Source organism: Ambystoma mexicanum, chromosome 3p (assembly GCF_040938575.1).
Source record: "Ambystoma mexicanum isolate Mex_15411 chromosome 3p, UKY_AmexF1_1, whole genome shotgun sequence".
Lineage (NCBI taxonomy): Eukaryota > Metazoa > Chordata > Amphibia > Caudata > Ambystomatidae > Ambystoma > Ambystoma mexicanum.
Genome location: NC_090925.1, coordinates 1,107,916,241 through 1,107,936,969, shown reverse-complemented (window position 1 = coordinate 1,107,936,969; position 20,729 = coordinate 1,107,916,241). Strand labels below are relative to the sequence as shown.

The 20,729-nt window shown below is 45.0% G+C and overlaps 1 protein-coding gene across 2 annotated transcripts in view; it reads left to right on the top strand.

Moving 5' to 3' along the window:
• Positions 1–20,729, top strand: part of ARHGAP26 (Rho GTPase activating protein 26) — a 2,838,701-nt gene that overhangs the window by 858,853 nt on the left and 1,959,119 nt on the right. For both annotated transcript variants that reach the window (XM_069652460.1, XM_069652459.1), the window contains exon 9: positions 17,005–17,105. In XM_069652460.1, the coding sequence (XP_069508561.1) occupies positions 17,005–17,105 (101 nt within the window). The remainder of the gene's footprint in view (positions 1–17,004; positions 17,106–20,729) is intronic.

Genomic DNA, 20,729 nt, shown 5'->3' with positions numbered 1-20,729 from the left:
TTAGAAATGAATAACCGTCTATTCCTGGCAGAATACAAGACCAAGTTTCTTGCAGGCACAAGATGTCAAATTGCATTAGCTTGGATTTTCCGTTGTTGTAGAGATGTGTGAAACCTCGGGTGTTCAGCTGCATACAGTAATAATCTCTTCGAAGGGATTGTGTCCTCCGACGTATTCCTTATCTTAGATAGATAGAAATCCTTCAGCTTTGCTGGCCTCGGAAAATTTTTTCGCCAGAGGGCGCTGCGCGTCGATGATCGCCGAGTCGATGACCCTCGACGGCCTCCGTGCCGACGTCGACGTCATCCTGCCTATAAAGGCCGCGCGCAGCGTCCGTTGCTCAGTTCCGTTTTTCCGCGCTTCGTTGTGCCTCGGAACACCGTTGCTCAGTTCTCGTCAAGATAACGTATATAATAACTACTATTTACCTCGATATCGATGGCATCCTCCTCCGACCCGACGACCCCTCGGTCCGGTTTCAAAAAGTGCCGAGACTGCGGGAAGAAAATGTCGTTGACGGACCCTCACAGGGTCTGTTTGTGGTGTCTGGGAATCACGCACCAGAGTTCGGAGTGTGAGGAATGCCTTTCCATGACGGCGAAAGCCTTGAAGGAGCGTAGGGGGAAGCTCGAGAGAGGTAGGTCAACTTTAACTTCCTCGAAAGCTTCTTCGGTAGAGTCGAGACGTTCGTCTCCTCACCATAAAAAACACTCTCGATCTAGATCACGAAGTGGCTCCCACCACTCGTCGACATCGAGACACTCGAAGAAGAGACGTAGGAGATCCCCTTCGTCATCTTCGTCGAGTTCTCCTGAGAGAGTTCATTGCCCCACAAAACGCAGCTCGCAAGCTGAGTGGGAGGAATTCAGGAAAAAGATGCTAAGCGTCTTCGAGAAAGCGGCCTCGTCCCCCTCGAAGACAGCTGAGGGTGATACCCCGGGTAAAAAACCCAAAAAATCTAAACGCTGCGAGTCGCAGTACCCGGCGGAAAAGTCAACCCGAAAGCGCCTCGAGCCATCGGGAGATAAAGCATCATCGACGCCATCGTCGAAAACTCCTTCGAAACAGAGGTCGGCGCCATCGACGCCGTTGTCGAAGGATTCATCGGCGCATCAGTCGATCGAGTCGACGCCGACGTCGACGCCGATATCGACGCCGGTGAAGGAAAGAACCACGGCTACTCCACAGCCAACGGTTAGACAAAAGACCTCCGACTCGACGCCGAGAACGTCGACGTCGTTCTCGAGCAAGACTCCGATCCTTTCGAGTTCTTCGAGGCCTAGTACACATTTCTCGACGCTTTTCACGGCGCCTTCGAGTACTTTCACGTCGGTGTCGACGACATCGACGTTTTCAAGGCCTGTGATGATGGCTCCTTCTGCATTGGAAATGGGGTTTATACCATTCCAAAAACCAATGTATCCCCCTTTAACCTCGATTTTTGAGGAAAGGGAGGATTCAGACCAAGATATTGATTTACAGAGGACCACATCACCAGAGCCAGAGACTTTCGCCTCTGAGGAAGGAAGATTAAAAAATCTTCAGGATGCACTTCAGGAAGCTAGTGGCTTGGACACTTCTCCTGAAGCAGAATTTATCAAACCAGACCCAGGAGAACATGCGGAGACTCCATATAGAGCTCTGATGTCTAGAATCATAGAATTTATGGGTTGGTCTGCACCTTCTCCTGCCTTTCAGCAGGATGACCTCACTGACATACTGGACAAGGGCCCACAGGAGGATCCTGTGGTTCCATTTCACTCTGCTCTACAGAGAAGGATTTTGACAAACTGGGAAACGCCAGAAATTATCCCGGCAGTAAATAAAAAACTGTCAACAAAATACAGGGTGGCTAGTTCTGACCCTGAATATTTGTCAAAACACCCTACTCCTGAGAGCTTGGTTGTACAGGCTGCAACCTCATCAGGCAGCACATCTGCATACCCCACTGCTCCGCAGGATAGGGATGACAAAAAGTATGATGCCATGGCTAAGAAGGTTTTTTCTGCCTGTAGCATGGCGTTAAAGTCTATTAACGCGACCTGTACGCTCGCTAGGTTCAGCCACACCCTTTGGGAGTGCGCTTCATCAGCGGCTGACTGCCTCCAAGAAGGAGAGGAAAGGGACGCATTTTTAAACATCATCAGGGATGGTAAAGATGCGATGTGCGAGACCCTACAAACTGGCCTAGATTCTGCTGACAGTATCAGCAGGGCCATGGCGGCAAGTACCACAATCCGCAGGCATGCGTGGTTGAGGAAGTCTGGTTTTGCCTCTGACGTGCAGACCAGGCTTTTGAATATGCCCTTTGACGGTTCTACCCTCTTTGGAAAGAAGGCGGATGACAGTTTGGAGAAACTGCAAACGTCCAAGGCAGCAGCCAAGTCATTGGGAGCTGCTATCCGTCAGAATACCTTTCGTCCTTCGGGATCATCGTGGAGAGGACGGTCCTTTCGTTACTATTCCTCATATGGAAGGGGCAGGGGACGACCGGCTCAAAGAGGCCAAGGAAGATTTACCCGTGGTGGACGGGGTAGGGGAAAGAAAGCCGCACCCGCAGGAGCAGGAGCCACTTTACCTTCGGCAACTGCATCAGCCGCTTCAAAACCACTCTGAGGTCTCCCCTCACAGAACACCAGTAGGGGGCAGGTTAACTCACCATCTGACGGAATGGCAGGCTATTACGTCAGATGCTTGGGCTCTGGAGACAGTGGCCCAAGGTTACTGCCTGCCCTTCCTACATATCCCTCAGAGTCATCCACCGGGGAACAACCCTTTGAAGCTTCCAGATCCGCTCCTCTTGCAGGAGGTTTTAGACCTGCTAGAGAAAGGTGCCATAGAACTGGTACCTGTAGCGGAAAGGAACAAGGGTTGGTACTCCCCCTACTTCATAATACCGAAGAAGGACGGAGGACTGAGACCCATCTTAGACTTACGGGAATTGAACAAATTCCTCCGAAAGGACAAGTTCAAGATGGTGACTCTCTCTCAGATCCTTCAGGCCCTCCAGCTTCAGGACTGGTTGGTATCTCTAGACCTCCAGGACGCTTATTTCCATGTGCCGATCCATCCCAGGCACAGGAGATACCTGAGGTTCGCAATTGGCAGCTCTCATTATCAATTTCGAGTTCTGCCATTTGGGCTAACCTCCGCCCCGAGGGTCTTTACCAAGCTAATGTCGGTTGTGGCTGCAAGTCTAAGGAGGGAAGGGATTCATGTCTACCCTTACCTAGACGATTGGTTGATCAGAGCTGTATCTTCGGAACAGGCTCAGAGACAACTAGATTATGTTTGCCACTTCCTTCACAAGCTGGGCTTCTCCCTCAATTTAAAGAAGTCACAGATGATACCATCACAGAGACTCCAATTCATTGGAGCAGTCCTGGACACTTCCCTGGGAAAAGCCTTGCCACCAGAGGTGAGGGCTCGAGATATTCTGCAGATGGTCATCAGATTTCAGAATGCCCAATATCTCCCAGCCTACGACTTTCTGAGGTTGCTAGGCCTCATGGCATCCTGCATATTCCTCGTGCCGGAGGCTCGCCTGAGAATGAGATCCCTCCAGTGGGCACTGAGAACTCAGTGGTCACAGTTCTCAGGAAGGATGACAGATCTCCTTCGGATCCCGGTCAAAGTAGCCCGAGACCTTCAGTGGTGGGCCTGTCGGGAGAACATCCTGAAAGGAGAAATGTTTTGGCAACCATGGCCGGAGATAACAGTAGTCACGGATGCCTCACTCACGGGGTGGGGAGCTCACGCCAACGACTTGACCATCAGCGGTCGTTGGTCTCCATCGGAGTCCAGACTACATATCAACCTGTTGGAGCTGAGAGCCATCAGACTAGCGCTGAAGGCTTTTCTGCCGTCTGTACGGGGAAGAAACGTCTTAATAATGACGGACAATACAGTGGCCATGCACTACCTCAACAAAAGAGGAGGCGTAGGCTCACTACCACTGTGCAGAGAGGCGATGCAGCTCTGGTTTTGGGCAATTCAGGAAGGAATCTCTCTATCGGCAATTCACCTAGCCGGAGAGAAGAACTTGACAGCGGACGCTCTGAGCAGGCAGAGCACAGTCTCTCACGAGTGGGAGATAGCTCAGGAAGTCCTTCAAGAGATCTTCGCCCTTTGGGGAACCCCTCAAGTGGATCTGTTCGCCACCAGTATCAACAGGAAGTGCGACAGATTTTGCTCAAGGGAATTTCCCCCGAGAGGAGCTCTAGGAGATGCGTTCGTAGTGGACTGGGAGTTCCCACTTCTGTACGCGTTCCCTCCGGTCCCTGTCATTCCTCAAATGATCAGGAGGTTGAGAAGGTTTCGGAAGACCATGATCCTAATTGCCCCGGATTGGGCCAGGAGAACGTGGTACCCGGACCTTCTAGACATGTCCATCTGCCCTCCAATTCGACTGCCATACAGAGAGGATCTTCTCTCGCAGAAGGAAGGTCAGGTTCTCCATCCAGCCATCAAGACCCTCAACCTTCACGCTTGGTGTCTGAAAGGTTGAGGTACAAGGATTGGGACCTTCCGGATGATGTTATGGAGGTGTTGCTTTCGGCCAGAAGGCAGGCAACTAAAACTCTATACCGCTGCCGTTGGAACAAATTTTGCAGCTGGTGCAGAGAAAAGAATATTGAACCCTTTTCTTGTGGTACACCTATGGTGTTATCATTCTTACTTTACCTGGCTAATTCAGGCCTACAGATTGGCACAATTAAGGGCTATCTCGCAGCGCTATCAATCTTTAAGCGCACTGCAGAGGAGCCTTCATACTTCAAAATTCCATTGGTAATACAATACCTAAAAGGATTAACTAATGTTTATCCCCCAAAACCTTTTCAAGTTCCCTTATGGGATTTAAACCTAATTTTAAACTTCCTAAAGGGTGCCCCTTTTGAACCACTACACTCTTGTTCATTGAAGCTTCTCACCCTCAAAACTGTTTTGCTAATAGCATTGACATCTGCTAGAAGGGTTAGCGAGTTGCAAGCCTTATCGTGTAAACCTCCACATACAATCTTTTACAAGGACAAAGTTGTTCTTCAGGTGAAGCCTAACTTCCTCCCGAAGGTAGTCTCGGAGTTTCACATCACTCAGAAGATTATATTACCTTCTTTCTACCCTCCTCCTCATCCGGGGAAGGAGGAAGAGAGACTGCACAGGCTGGACCCTAAGCGAGCCTTGAGCTTCTATATCAGCAGATTGGCTAAGATCAGACAAGCAGACCAACTCTTTGTAGGTTATGCAGGACATAAGTTGGGCCTTCCAATAACAAAACAAACCATCTCCAGATGGATTATTTTAGCCATTCTGGAGTGCTACAAATTGGCAGGAAAGGAGCCTCCTCAAAATCTAAGGGCTCATTCTACCAGGGGTATCGCAACATCCTCAGCCCTTCAAAGAGGGGTGCCAATTCGAGATATATGTGCGGCTGCCACATGGTCGTCCGCACATACATTTACCAAATTCTATAGCCTGGATTCCTCCTCTAGTCAAGAAACTAGATTCGGCAAGGCTGTGTTACACTCTGTCCATTCTGGAAGGGTAACATAACTTTTATTACTCCCGCCTCCAGTCACAATACCACTGCTATGGGAGTCTATCTAAGATAAGGAATACGTCGGAGGACACAATCCCTTCGAAGAACTAGTTACTCTTACCTTGTAACGTTCTTTCGATGGGATGTTCCTCCGACGTATTCCTTATCGACCCTCCCATCCATCCCCGCAGTATGACTTCCTGTGGGTTTGCAGCCTATGCTCCTTCAAGGTGATTAGTCTAATCCAAAAACATTACTGGGGACTACAAAACGGAACTGAGCAACGGACGCTGCGCGCGGCCTTTATAGGCAGGATGACGTCGACGTCGGCACGGAGGCCGTCGAGGGTCATCGACTCGGCGATCATCGACGCGCAGCGCCCTCTGGCGAAAAAATTTTCCGAGGCCAGCAAAGCTGAAGGATTTCTATCTATCTAAGATAAGGAATACGTCGGAGGAACATCCCATCGAAAGAACGTTACAAGGTAAGAGTAACTAGTTCTTCTATCTGATCAGTTGACTGTTATTGAGGCTTCATGGTATTCAATGACCCAGCAAGCCAACTCCAGTTTAGATCATAATTGGTTTGTGGTTTTGAAACCACTGCTTTGAATTCACGTTTTGCATCTTGTTGGCTTTTAATTGTAACTTTAAACCCGACTTTTGTGCCTGTTAAAAACCCCTTTGGGCTCATTCGAACAAGAGGTGGGTTTTGATAGATTGATTAGGTTACTAACTCCATATTTCTCAGTTTTGACATATTCAGGCAACACCATGAGGGTTTTGGGGTTTGCTAGTGGAGTAGTGTCCAATGAGCCAGGATCTGTGGGATTAAAATCTTTAATGTCAAACCCCATAGGCCAGAAGAGTTCAACAGAGCCCAGTATTAACAAGCGCACACTTTTTTGATCAAAATGAAGGCTTACACAGTCAACTCGATTTTAGACTGGAAAGTCGATTGCAGTAATATCGCTGGATTCCAGATCACGTAGATTTGGAATATGCTGGAACAGTCTGAACACATTGGAGCAGTTCATCCTAAGTCCCTCGTCTTCTGATGGTTTTCTTTCAAACAGTATGCATAGCTTGCCTGGTTGGTGGTGAGGGGGGTGCTTGTCTGTATATTTGGTTCTCGGGGATGCAGGTGGACACTGAGTCGAGAGCCTAAGATTTTCTTCATCTCTCTTCATCGCGGCTGTTGAGGTCTGACTAGCATTGTCAGCGTTCACAAAATGAGGTTGCCAATCCTGGTGAGGTGTGTTAACACCATGCCCATCTATCAGAATCTTAGACTCTCTCTTCGGTGAGATGTGGACCAAGTAGGTAACACAGTTGCCTTTGTTGGGCCATTAGATAGTATGTCAGTAGGTATCAAAGTTCTATTCTGAGAGAATGCAATGGGTTGTTGATCTTTTTTCTGATGTCAATGTTGATTCCGTAGGGTTCAAAGCTCCGTTCTGTGTAGATAGGAGAATTTTATGATGCCTTTCTTCAAGAGTTAAGAAGAGGGGCTCAATAAAATCATCAGTTGCCAAAGATTGAGGAATCGGAAGTACTGGGAAGTTTAAGGACGGAACTGTAATGAAAGGATGTCCTTGTGTGACTGCAGGCAATGTTTTACTTTTTGGTAAGTAGTAAAGGAACAAGTACACGGACCAATTCTCCTGCTGCTTCTTCTTCGTATGTATCGGGATTTCCTCCAAATCACTTTTGACCTGAGTCTCTTGAGTCAATGATTCTATGAGCGCTGTTCTGCCATTTCTGCTGCTGAGGCAGTTGCAGATCCATTTTCAATTGTCGACATTTGGCTTCTCGTTTTTGTGGACAAAGTAGATTTAGCATTTTCCTTAGAGGATAAGTAACTTTTCGATTCCTTATAAAGGGACCATGGCCATTTATTTTTGGGATAGTTTTTGTATTGATTTATTGGGTTTTTTGAGTTGTTGCAGCTGTTGTTGAGTGAGTTCGCTCGTTTTCTTGCCCTGTTTTCTTCTTTTCCTTGAGTAAAAAATGTCATAGGGCTGATTGCCAGGATTCTCTGATATACTTGTCTCATTAATTGCCACTGAGGTTAATTCCTCTACATGATCTATCGCACATGTCGAACCTGAGAATGCAGCAACAGAGGAGTTGCCCAATAGGGTGCTCTGGTGCTCAACCCTTGGTGAATTAGTGCTGTCCAGTTTGCTTATTAAGGTCACATTTGTAGACGCTTGTTGAGATTCTGGAGGAGACCGGGCAGCTGTTCTATTCTCTAAATCCCTTATTGGGGTCACATTTACAGAGGTCTGTCGTAATTCTGGAACAGTTTGGGCATCTGGTCTAATTTCCAGATTCGTTGAGGGAGATGAGGTTTCTATTTCACTGTGAATGGTGTTTTTTTAATTGGCTCATTATCGATGGTTTTAGCGATTCTTTCGCCACCCCTTGATAGATATTTGGATTTGATAATACAGATGGTAAAGTTGTAGACATGCAAGCGTCTTTGATCACCACGACAGGGTTTAGGTGAGTTATTTTTTAAGCATCCTTCCCCCATTTTAGTATTTCTTTCGCCGTTTCTAGTTGCACTTTTTTTACTCGCTCCCTTTTCAGACATGTGGTCCGCTAGCAGCTTCTGAAGTAGCCCTTCAGTGGATGATTTGCGATCCAATGTCTTTTGGAGATTCAAAATAAAGATTCTATGTGTATCAATTTAGTGTGGGTCAACGCTAACAGGGTCACCTGATTTTTATAATGATCATTAATGGACCCATATAGTTTTAGAAAGGGCGGTAGGGAGATAGTTCAGGCTGACATCAGGGTGGAATTTAGATCATAACTAGACAGAGGGATGTGCTGTCTATTAACACTTTGAGTCCTTTGGCTCCTGTGGGTGTACCACACAAAAATAGCCTCAGAAGAGTCGTCAGGCGAGTCAGTGTTGTATTCAGAGTCACGATTGGGACGTTCAGGTTGTTGATTCGTAGGCTCTAAAGAGGTATCACGGCGTATGGACTTTCTCGCCATTTTGCAGCGCATACCCACTAGCTCTTTCTGGGCAGCTATGTGTAATTGATTAGACATCGAGCAGTTAAACTTGTCGTAGCTCCCTGAGTCTTTCTGGACCAATGGATTAGCGTAAATGGGGTTTATATGACCTTCAGATGTTTTTGTCATTGGAAGGTGGGATTGGTTCTCGTTGTGATGGTGCATAACTTTGGGGCTACCAGAGTCGTTGCCCTGTCCCTCAATTCTATATAATTGATCATGAACTTGAGGCGACCATGACTGGTGGCAAATGGGGTGTATTTTAGCAAAGCTGTGCTCAAATAGCTTTGAGATTCACAGGCTTTGATTTGCTACCTCGTTTCATGTAGAATGCTAGTCTCGGGAGGTGGAGTTTCATGTGATAGAGATCCAGACGTACGTGGGTGAGCAATGCTGACAGTGTTCGTGCTAGCAAACACTCAATGTGGGTTTCTCAATATTGACGCAGCTGAAATATTCGGGGTAGTTATAGGATTCTGGTGAGAGAATAATTCACAGGATGTAAGATCGTTGTATCCTCGGTCATCCCAGGATTCGTTATGGATGGTCCTTCTAATGCTTTCTTGGTAGGTTCTACACGGGTGCCGTAAATTGGCACTCGCAGCATCTTCTTTAATTGGTGATTCCAAGTAGTTATCTTGGGTCGCCCAGTTGATATTATCGGACAATGACTTATATATCCTCAGCGCTGCATGTGTTAGAGGCAAAGAGAGTTGGAGAGGAATGACTGACGTTGAAATGGCGCCAACAAAAGGCATTTGCAAATGTACATCTGGAAATGAGGTTTCACGGATCGCTATGCCTCTCTCACCAGAAATCGACATTACAGGGCTTTCCGACAGCCAAGACAGTTGAAGCTGCGGGTCTATCACTGCATCTGACAAATTCACCTGGGATAACATGGGGGATGACAACAGGACAGTAGTATTGTTTGTCAAATCCTTGTGGATTGTCAGATCTTGTTCATTTGGTTTACAGACTGCAGTGTTTATGAAAATTGTCGAGGAAGGAACATTCGGGTTAGTAATGGAAGTATCAGTCGGGAAGGAGAGCTTTAATGGACTGCTGGAGTCTGTCTCGGTAGGGGAGGCAGGCACCAGACAGTCATTCAAGCACTCAAACAGAGAAAAGTCTTTTTTGAATTCTCATAGTTGACGAGGGTTGGACTTCACCAGTCTTCGACTGCAAATGAGCTTGGCTCTCGTCTGAGCGCATGGGTTCTGCTCCATACCTTGCCGGTTAGTCTGATGGTCCGGCTTCGCTGAATTAATTGAATCGCTGTAGAATTCTCAAGGGGCTCACATAGCGTGGGCAGCGGGCTGCAAGACTGCTACTCTTTACTACACTGCGCCACTCCGCGGTAGGGCAGTGTGTTTAAACAGGTTCTCCGCCTTTACAGGAATGACACAAAAGGCAGACTGCAAACAAAGCAAAAAAGAGAGCCTCCACTGCAGGACTGCTACTCTTCGTTAGTCTGTTCTTGTTTCTTATATGCTAACCTGTTTGAGTTCAACCTTTACCAAAGAAGTACTTGCAAGTAGTAGTTTATTCTGGTCTGGCAGGAGGGTACACCAGGTCAGAGAACATTGTAGTATTTTGATCTGTTATGGCAGGAGAGCACACCAGAGCAGAAAATCTTGTCTTAGTAGGGGGGCGAACCAGGTGGAAACTATTTAAGTACCGTGGTTTGCTCAAGTCTTGAAGTTTAAAACCACTAAAGTGTTTTGTGAGTTAATGAATCATCCTGACAAATTAATTTAATTGAAGCAAGTGATTTTGTTAACTGGTGCAGAAATATCCTGCCAAAGAGATTTTTCATTTGAATGCTTGTTAACTGTTGGTTGAAGCCAAGTTGGAACTCTTGTATTATCAAGTTGGAACAAAAGGAGAACTGAAGTGGAACTTTGTTACGAGACAGAAATCCCGTAACATTATATTTTGGAACTGTGAACAAATTCCTTCTTGAATCTGGGCAAGGGGAATTCATCCAGATTAGAAGGAGAAACAATTGTTATTATGTGAATTTAACTGTTACATTTGTTGCTGCTGAACTGCCATATATTACCTTGTTAGGTTGGTGTGTGTTTAAGTGTGAGGGACAGAATGCTTTTGTTAGAGCATTTGCTTTAGTTTATTTTAGGCAAGGTAATCCTCATCAGGGTTATGGGTAGTGAGGCGCTTATCTAACCTTCTGAGTTCATAAAATGGCATCTTTTGAAAAACATTCACAAAGTTGTCCGTCTCACATTTCTGACCCCTCAATGGAGAGAGGGAGGGAGGGAGAGAGGAGGTGGGAAATGGGTATGGTTTGTTTTAAGGGTAGGAGGGTGGTGGGCAACAGAGAGAGGCTGTTTAAATGATCAAATATGATCATCCTATGAACACTAAGGAGTGTATTCTCTGAGAGTGTCTGCCGGTTAAGCAAGCCAATGGAAAGACCTGGCCAACTAGAAAGCGTGATGTAACAAAGACATAGTGTCAGATTAATTTGCATGATATAAGTAGAAACACATGAGAAATATGGGAGCTATGATTCTGAACACTACAGAAAAGGGGAACCCCCCAGTTCCCGAAAAGATGAGTGTTGACCTTGGATACTATCTGGAAATGAATGGGGCCTTATCCATGAGGAAGCCTGAAGCAGATTTACGCGAGGCCGACCTTCATTCCTAAGAGAGAGGCACCAGAAGGGGCCAGCTTAATGGGGATTCCTTGAAAACATTTGAGGGTCCTTGCTGGCTCTGTGCCTTAAAAAAGTTTTCAAAAGTAAGTATGAAAATTCCCCAATGCAATTAGACAGAGGTCTTGTAGAACCATTTCTCCGCTAAATCCCAAGAGTGGGCGGACTGGGAGGGACTTCAACTAGGGGAAGTTCATTCCAAATAGAATGCACGAGCATCTAAATTTGGAGCTGCTTTTTTCTTTCCCACTGTAGTTAAGCTAAGCCAGTTATGTTTTACATGGCAATAGATAGCATTTCTGTGCAGATAACTTAGTAAATCAAAAGCCAACTAAATGAAATCCTGCAGGCTTACATAGGTGTAGCTTGACACCAGATTTGTGGATGGGTGCACATTTCCACATCCCCATGCTTGATTAACAATTTGCAACCTGTGAAAACCATGGATATTTAAAAAGGGATCATTAGGGATGAAAGAGAACTTAGCTAGGCCGATTCCTCTGTAGACAAGGATGCTAAAGTAAATTACTTTACCTCTTTGCTCATATCATTGCACAGTAGGGAGAAGATCTAGTGGACCCATCCTGCGAAGTAAAGTGCAAGGTGTATTACTTTATTAGAAAATCATAAAATTATATTCCACTGTTGAGCGGATGTACCCCTACACTGCGCGTTCTAAATTGATAGCACAGTGTCCCTAAACACATGGCTAACAAGACTTCTGCAACGCACCACAACTTGCATTCAACGTCCATGGATATGCTAGAAACCTACTGCACCCCGTCTATAAATACGTTACTCTGTTACCAATACTTCTTTTTGGTATAGTAGAAAATAAAGGTTTTAATCTGCTATTTATGAAAGACAAATAGTTCTATGTAAATGTTATTTGAAGTAGTTAAATACACTGACCGATAAGTGGCAATGTAGTTATGGATTTAGAGTCTGCTGTTTAGAAATTACATTGTTACAATTAGTTCAGAAATATAATTAATTGATCTATTGTGTGACCACATGTGCTGAGAACCAGCTACCAATACTTATGTGTGTGTGTATATATATATATATATATATATATATATATATATATTTGATTGTGGTGACTTCCCCCGCATAAAGTTAGGAGACCACATTTCAATTGACTTTATTTGAATAAAACTAAATTTGTACGCCCACACTAGGCTGTTTCTTGTCCCAGAATTGTTTGGTGGGGCTGCATACCAGAGGGACTTAAATTAAGTGATGCACCTTAGTGATATCTGTAACTGAATCCACAAATGTTCGAACAGGTTGCCCCGGTTGACACAAAGGGTTGCAGGACAGGACATAGGATGGTCCACTGCACACCAACCTCCCAGAAGCTAACCAAGCTCTTCAGTAAACACCCTTGCATAATGCACATTTTCATCTCCACGCAATTTTGAAAGGCAGTTTCAACCCCCCTTTCTAGTTGTATGCGCACACACAGGGATTTGGATTGAGCAGTCTGGGTGATCCTCATCCAGCTTAAATCACCTTAGTCTCACAAAAACGCCTTTGTGATGTGGAAATCCCACCAATAAATTCAATAAGTAGCCCAGGCAGCAAACATAGAGTCAGGTTTATTTCCATACAGATGTACAGAAATCGCCTGGGAATCTGGCAAAATATCGCAGTCCTGAAAATGAGCCCCCACTCCCTTGTTTCCTCCTAGTACGGAAACTTCAGGATTTATATGGGGTTTTACATAGTGCAGTTCGTACAGAAAGTCAGGTTGACACATTAACAATGAATTTCCTAGCAGGGCATCCACCACCCTGAGGGGCATGGCATTTCAGCACCTTGCTATGTCGGCACAATTCCGCTGGGCCTGCCCACGTGACTGTCTCCGCCTGCAGCAATTCTTTCCATCATACGTAATGGGACCCAATCTGGTGGCCAGCACCCATGTGACCCTCGTTCTGGTTCTCAGCGCAGGGATTTGTGAGTGGTCAGAAATGTGAGGTGGATGATTTCTCAAAATGTGCCAACTTTGTTTTCAACTGCTTCATAATGGATTCTCAGGTTAACCTTTACCTCCAAATAATTTTTAAGTACACGCGACCAGTCTTTCATTTGTTTTGGATGTTTTGACCTTCAATCAATGTGTTTCACAGTATTATTTATACTGTTACGTGAGTAAAGGGGAAAAAAGTTCACTCCTGCGCGAGCGCTACTTTTTTATCACTTCCCATTGTCCAGTAATCAACGGTCACGTTCAGACAACTTCCACTCCTATGCGAGTGATTCTACTGGATACAGAACGCTCAGTAACACTCACTGGCTTCTGTCTTGTTCCATTTGCGTTGCACTGGACTTAGACTGCTTCAGGCTTCTTTTGGCCATACACCCTTCCTCTATGAAGGTGCATCCTCTGCTCTTCAGATTTTGGGGAAGCAGGACTCTCCCAGAATAGGCAGCTAGAATCTGTGTGATCAAAGTCTCGGCATCCTTTCTGTTCACCCACTTCTGCCTGGATCGCCAGCACAGGGCTTTCTTCCTTCTGCCACTATTGCTACTGCGATCACTCCAGTCACTGCTCCATCGAATGGCCTGCACCTGAGGGGGGCTTTTAAGCCTCTCTGTTTCCCCCAGCTGTGGGTGATTAGGCTTAAAAGTCTGAACACTCCTGCAGTATTGCTTTTCATCCCTCTTCCTCGTCCCAGTACTTCTGGGATTATGGGACTTGTAGTCCCAATCAACAAAAGTATGTTTTATTTTCAACTTCCTATTTTTAAATGTAGATTAATTTCCCTTAAAAGCATTTAAGGAAAAATCACAAGAATTCATTTGTAAAGAAGAAAGCAGTTTGTTTAAACCAATATGTATAGATTCCCTTTTGGCTGTACCTCTGGGAGTAAGAGGGATCTCTAGCCTTAGAAGTTTCAAATGTTTTTTCCTTCCTTGGATTTTTTTTCAATATGTTACAGCAGCTTTACCCTCATCCACAGACTTAATATGTGGGTCAAATATATCATAACGACAATAAGCCATTATATGTCTTGGAATCTTTAAAAGGTTCTTCCCTTCTAAGGATAAATACTGTGTTTCATCCCACGGGATCCCCTCAGCACCCTGTGCCTTGTCTCCTCTGAGGCGATTCTCCTGCAATACCCCACCCCCAAGGTTAGGATCAGGAAGTGTCTGCCTTTCACTGGCCACCTGGGATGAGACTTTAGGCAGGGTTTTAGGGAGTGATCCACAGGATTCATCAGATTGTTGCCTTAGTTGCTGACGTCTTGTCTGTTATATGGTGCGTTACCGCCCTGGGCAGAGACTAATATCACAGCTGCACAGCCTTTTGGGATTCTTCGTGTGTGCTAGCCAAGCGCAATCATTCATAACTTCCACCACGTCACCTCCGCAGTTCTGAATGAGGTGCTGCTCTGAACATGGCTCATCTAGTCCGGGGCCTATGAGAAATAAAACTGATTGTGATGGCCTTCACAGTGAGCTCTGAGTCAGAGCTCACATAAGCGGAAAGGCCAAAAAGGCAGTTCCCGCTGTGAAAATTAGCACGAATGGCTAAAAAGGAAATGACCAGCGAACTTAAACACCTGGTACCCAATATGATCCTTTTTAGGGAGTGAGTAGCTACCAACACAGTGAAAGGCTATCCAACAGTGCAATCCAAATATATGTACACAGCTGCCATCAACCTGTGATTCTAGGTGACGGGATACACCCAGAGTAAAAATGAGGCACTTTACAGTACTCGTGCACTGTAAGACTTAAAGGCTAGCACATCAAAAAATCAACTTCAGTCATTGAGACTTTGGAGAATGTCTAGCTATTGACAAAAATTAGTCATAACACCAAAATGCCATCAAGGAGTAAAGGCGACTGCCACAGTTAGCAAAATGACAACAATAAAGGGATTTCTGACCAAACGGCACTTTCGCTGGGAAGCCATCAATCCAGTAGACATTCTACAGGAACCTGATTACTGTCTGTGAGTGGCCACTTTAAACCTCAGGCTATTTTGAATAAAGGTCTATCATGACCACGTTATACTAGTTGTAGATATCCTTTTGGTTCAGTGGTATCACTGGTTCTACGTGATTTTAATCGAATAACAAAACTAAAGAATGCCTTGTTACCGAAAACGAAAAGAATGAAAAAAAGATCTTTTTATGGGTGGAGGTGAGGGTTGCGGGGAGGTCCCCCGCAAGCCCCTATTTCCCCAAGTTTTAAACCCTTCCCGAACCCCAAAATTCGGTATTTTTTAATTGTTTTTGTTTCGTTTAAAATGTGTTCTTTATTTTTTATTCATTCAAATCACTGGATACCGGTCTCACTAAGTTCAACACCACCTTCTCTCTTGGCAACATTTTGGGCACCTTGGGCAGCACCCTGGGATGCACTAGCACATAAAACAGTTTCTAAACCGCATTCCATACATTTCATATCGCGGTTTCCACCATGGCATGCATGGCGCCCACTAGCCATCCCCTTAGCTTCATACAAATCCAGGTGCCTTCATTGACAATCTTAAAACCTCCTTAGCTCCTTGCCATTCCTCACAAGTATTCACCAGCTACGTTAGATGGTTGCCCTGGAGTTGTCTCATTGCAAGTGTGAGGGTCCCACTTGCCTAAGGAATTACTGTGGACCCCCGATAGGTGCAAGCGCAAAGGTTTACTATGCAAGGGCACAGGTTTAATTCCCATAGCACTTTCACCTCCCAGACCAAACCAAACACTTCTGAGGAACATGTTGGACACACCATGTAGTGACATCAGGAGCAGATAAGTTTACATTTGCTGACATACAATATTATATTTCTGATTTTGCTCACTCTAGTCTTGTCAGTCTTCCCATGTCCCTATGGCTATTGGTTAAGAGTCATGAATTAGCTGTTAAAGTTTATGAAGAGCTTTGCCATAGAGCGAAATTGGACGAAACGTTGATACATGTGCTTCATGGTTTTTGTAATCCAGTGATATTTCTATCAAATATAGGTGTTCTGCTACCTTTTTGCATTACACACACTAGCACTGTGTAGTATGTTCTGTTATGTATGCGAACAGTGATTAATACTGCACCCTGCTACCTTCTGAATGGTCTTGAGGCACTCCCCTAGATCTAAAGGGGGTGGATGAGGTTAGTTGAAAGAGAGGAACAATTCAATATACCTTTCACTGGTGCATGATGTATGCAAATCGGAAGTACCTTGGCCTCTGTGTGCGGGTTACTTTCCAGGGTTTCAGTGTCGAGAGCATGGAGACAGTCGTGTTCTGACATTTTTTGTTTTGGTTTTGTTGTGGTATGAGAGTTGCCTGTAGAAGTGTAATGTTCTGATGCTTGATGCTAGTTGAGATGGGTGTCCAATTGCCACGTGTGGGTGCCATAGTTAGTATGCGTATTGTGTGTTGGAATGCAGAATATCAGCATGTACATATGGTGAGCAGTCAGCAGAGACCTCGATATGCAGTTAGGTCTGGAGTGCAGACAATATTGAAGCCACATATAACTAACTATAACATAACATAGTAAGCATGAAAAGGCAAGCAAGGCATAACAACGTATTGTAAGTCATAGAAAGGCACCAGAAAGGCAAACCACCTAGTAGTCTTGCATAAGTTGGCCCCTTCAGGGCAGGCAATCATTGCCAAGGCTGCTGACAATAAGCTATCTTTGCTATTTTGGTGCCCTCAGGGAGCCATGTTTTCAAGAAACATTGAAACCCATGTCATGAAATCTGTCACTCATGTCTTGCTCTTGCTGTTTTGTTACAGGACACTTCGGTACCTCGTGGGTCAAGCATTACTGCACTTACCAGAGGGATTCCAAACGTATCACCATGGTGCCATTTGATCATAAGTCAGGAGGAAAAGTGGTGAGTTTTTATTGTGTGAGGTGGTGGAAAATACAATGTAATTGTATTTGGTGATTTATTTCTCAATTTTAATGAATGGTGAAGTAGTTATGTCAATGTTAACTTTATTTTATTTCAGAATTAATAGGGTTTTTCCATTCTGAAGGTCTGTAAATAGCAAATGTTACTAGAACCCACTTTAATGGTACAGAGTTTACTGAGAACAGAAGGAAAAGTTGTCCCTTTCCTGCTCGGATCTGAACCAAAAATGTGCAGGTTACGCACAGATCTCAATGGACAATGACCTCCGAGTTTTGTGACAAGGTTACAGGTGAGAAGTTGGGATATGGGGTGGATTTACTGTGCAGACCAGAGAATGCCATCTGCTCAGAGATGTTGACCCCTGGAGCCCATCATCTTTCCCAGCCTTCTCACGCAGTCCGCATATATTCCCCCTTAATGGTGCAGGATAAGAGGCTTAGAAAAGTGCAACCATCTTGTGCAGAAACCAAGCTCAGCCAGCAAATTTCACATAGAAGGCTGGAAGTCAGTTATGAGCAAACATCTGCTGATTGAACCACAGATGAGATTTCAATTTCACTCATATTTGTCTGCTGCAAGACCAAGAGTAGAAGTACCGTATAGAATGCACAGTCTCTCTCACACACACACACACACAAATTCACCACACACCGCCAACATTGGTGGAATCAAGCAACAGTCATGACAGAACCATCTTGCAAGATGGTGGCTGTGAGGCTGTGACTAGGAATCCTAAGACCACTTAAAGCACCTGCTGGAGGGTGGGGAGGCACCCACCGGCCATAAACCAATCCAGTACGTTAATCGCCAATAGGGTCCAGGTGTATCAAATTCAAACCTTAGTGTCCCAAATCCTGTGTGTTGGGAATAGAAGGGGTTAGAGGCAAACACAAGGTGAGGGAGTTTGAATGGAAGTTAATAGTGAGGAGATGTGTGCAGGGTCATGGGGAAAACAAGGAAAGGGGTGTTAGGGAGAGGACTGAGTTGGAAGAGAGGATTATCATAGATATCTATAACATAGATATCATACATATCCAACGACGCCCAAGATTAACTGCGACCTACCTCGGGCTCGAATTCTTAACCCCTATAACTGTACATGTGTATACTCCTCCACCCGATTTGTTCAATTATTTATCTGCAAATGTTTCTCTTTTCTTCATGTACCCTTGGGCCTTACTCTGTAACTAAGCTTAAAGTATCCATGTAATATGTTCTCTGTTGTGCCCAGTTACCTTTGGGTTTGGTGTGCCATACAAATTAATAAACAAACAAACATGAGGAAGTATGGAGTATGCAGGAAAGGATGAATTTGGAGAAGGGGGTGATCCAGGAGGAAGAGGAGAGACTAGGTATAACCAGTGAGGATTAAGTTGGAGGAGAGAAGAAAGAGGGAATTGGAGCAGTAGGTGGTTGCAGGAGAGTAGTGGTGAGAGGAGAGAGAATGACATCAGAAGCAGTGAGCGGTTTGAGAATGGTCAGAGGAGAAGGAAATGGGCAGACGGGTGCGAGGTTGAACGTCACCATTGGCCAAGCTAACAGGACCACACATAGATGGGTTTTGGAGGCAGGCAGGTAGACCAGTGGGGCCTAAGCCACAGTGAGTTTAGGATAAAGCACTAAAGAAGTGGTTAGTTTTGTTGGCCTGGGTCCAGAGAGTGGTGGAAGCACAAATCAGAGAGAAGGGAGAAGAAGAGAAACGGAGAGACGATGAACAAACACTTGCTCACTGAGAACCCAAGCTAGAAGATGCATCGAGGTGCCAGATCCTGTGGTGGGCCCTTCAATAATCAAAGTCAATAGCTGGCTTTGATCCCTACTCAAAGCACTTGGCTGGGGCAGTGTGATATTGACTGCACTCATAAAATCCTCTTTAATGTTAGATGGATTGTAGATCTTCAGGATAGTGTGGCGGGTCAGATGAAGGACGCCGACACTCTGAGGACATGTACCAAATGTATTCATTAAAGAATAAGGCCTAACTTTCCCTATCGCTATGGGATATTCCCTACCTATATATGTAACTAGGGTGTTCGTCTGTCGTTCAGAATGTCCAAATGAATAAATCTGCTATCCAAAACTAATCTAACTGGCCCTACCACTATTTTCAATTAACTAAGGTTAGGAGAATGTCTCCTTTCTCCTGAGGATACTTCTTGTATCCGTCTTTGGATCGCTTGTGAATAGGTAATCTTTAGATAGTCTCTAGTTACTTGCTGTATCAGTCAATATAGTTCTTTCATGAGATTGTTAGCTTTTCCTATCTTCCTGAAGAATACCTTTATGTGACCTTTTATACTTTCTTTGATCCTTTTTAAAGAACTCTGAACAACCTGGAAATGTGCACTTACTTCTGTAGTTCTGGCTTTGAGACAATTGTGGTTCACCTTACTCTCATATTCTCTATCTTGTATATTGTTTACTTTGGTGGTCTCTCTGAGCTTCATCTTATAAGACCCTCTTTCTCTTAGGTTCCTTTCTTCTTGTCTTGAATAGCTTGTGTGCTTTTCCTCTTCACAGGATATTGATACCAATATTCTCTTGTTCTCCCTGTCAGGGATTTCTATGAGCTTCTTTCTCACATTAATATTGTTCCTAAAGGTTTCTTTGTACTTCCATTCACAATATTCTCTTTCTCTAACGTTCCCTTCATTCTGCTTGGAAAGCTTGGGTACTTACCCTTTTTCCACGGTAGTGATATCGCTTTCTCTCACTCTCAGGGACTTCAATGATTCTTTTTCTTACATAAAAGCAATTTAAGTTACTAATTTATGTATTAACCTACTCTTTACTTGTATTGGGACGTGTTTCTTGAACTGTATAACGATTCTCCTTTGGCATCCCAGTCTTCCTTTTACCTTTAGCAATGTAGGGGAACGTCTTCGGGCTCTGTGCCTGTCTTGGAGCTTCTCTCTTGCTCTTTGTTGCTTCTGGCTCACTGTCGCCAGCTTCCTGTTCCTGGTATTCCCTCCTGCTCCTGTGGTGTTCCTTGTACTGGTCGGATTGCCTCTTCGTTTTCGGGATAGTATCAGCATTGCTTTAAGGGCCGCCAGCCCACTACGTATTCTTCGTGGTCATGCCACCTCGTTTTTGGCTCTAGCCCTCTCTGCTTCTTGCCAGAGGCACGGCATATCCTAGATGCGTCTCCCCCTTCAGTGCAGCGCAAGCTTGAATGTCGCAGGCATCACGGCTCACTTCTGCTCTGCCTCCTTCAGGTGTTACACAGGAACAGTGCGTCCCTTGCCTGCGTAGGTGTTCCTCTCTCCACGTTGTTCCTTCTGCATGTACTCCCTATTCAACATACTTGTGTCTGTTGATTGGAGAATTGAATTTAAAGGGACACGTTCTCTTTCTTCTTGATAATGGCCTAGATTTACTTTTTCTTTACCCATGTCTCGGGACTTGTAAGACCTCGGTATTTTAGAGAGTCCCATGTATGCCATTGTGTTTAATGGTTTCTGGAGTGCCTCACAGGAATGGGAGTCATTGTCCCCTAAGATGCAGTCTCTCCCAGTGAGGTCCCACTTGCCTCGACCCCTAGGGAGCTGTTGCAGAGCAGTCTCACCTCCTTAGCCTCACCAGGGGAGGCGGGGGGGGGGGAAT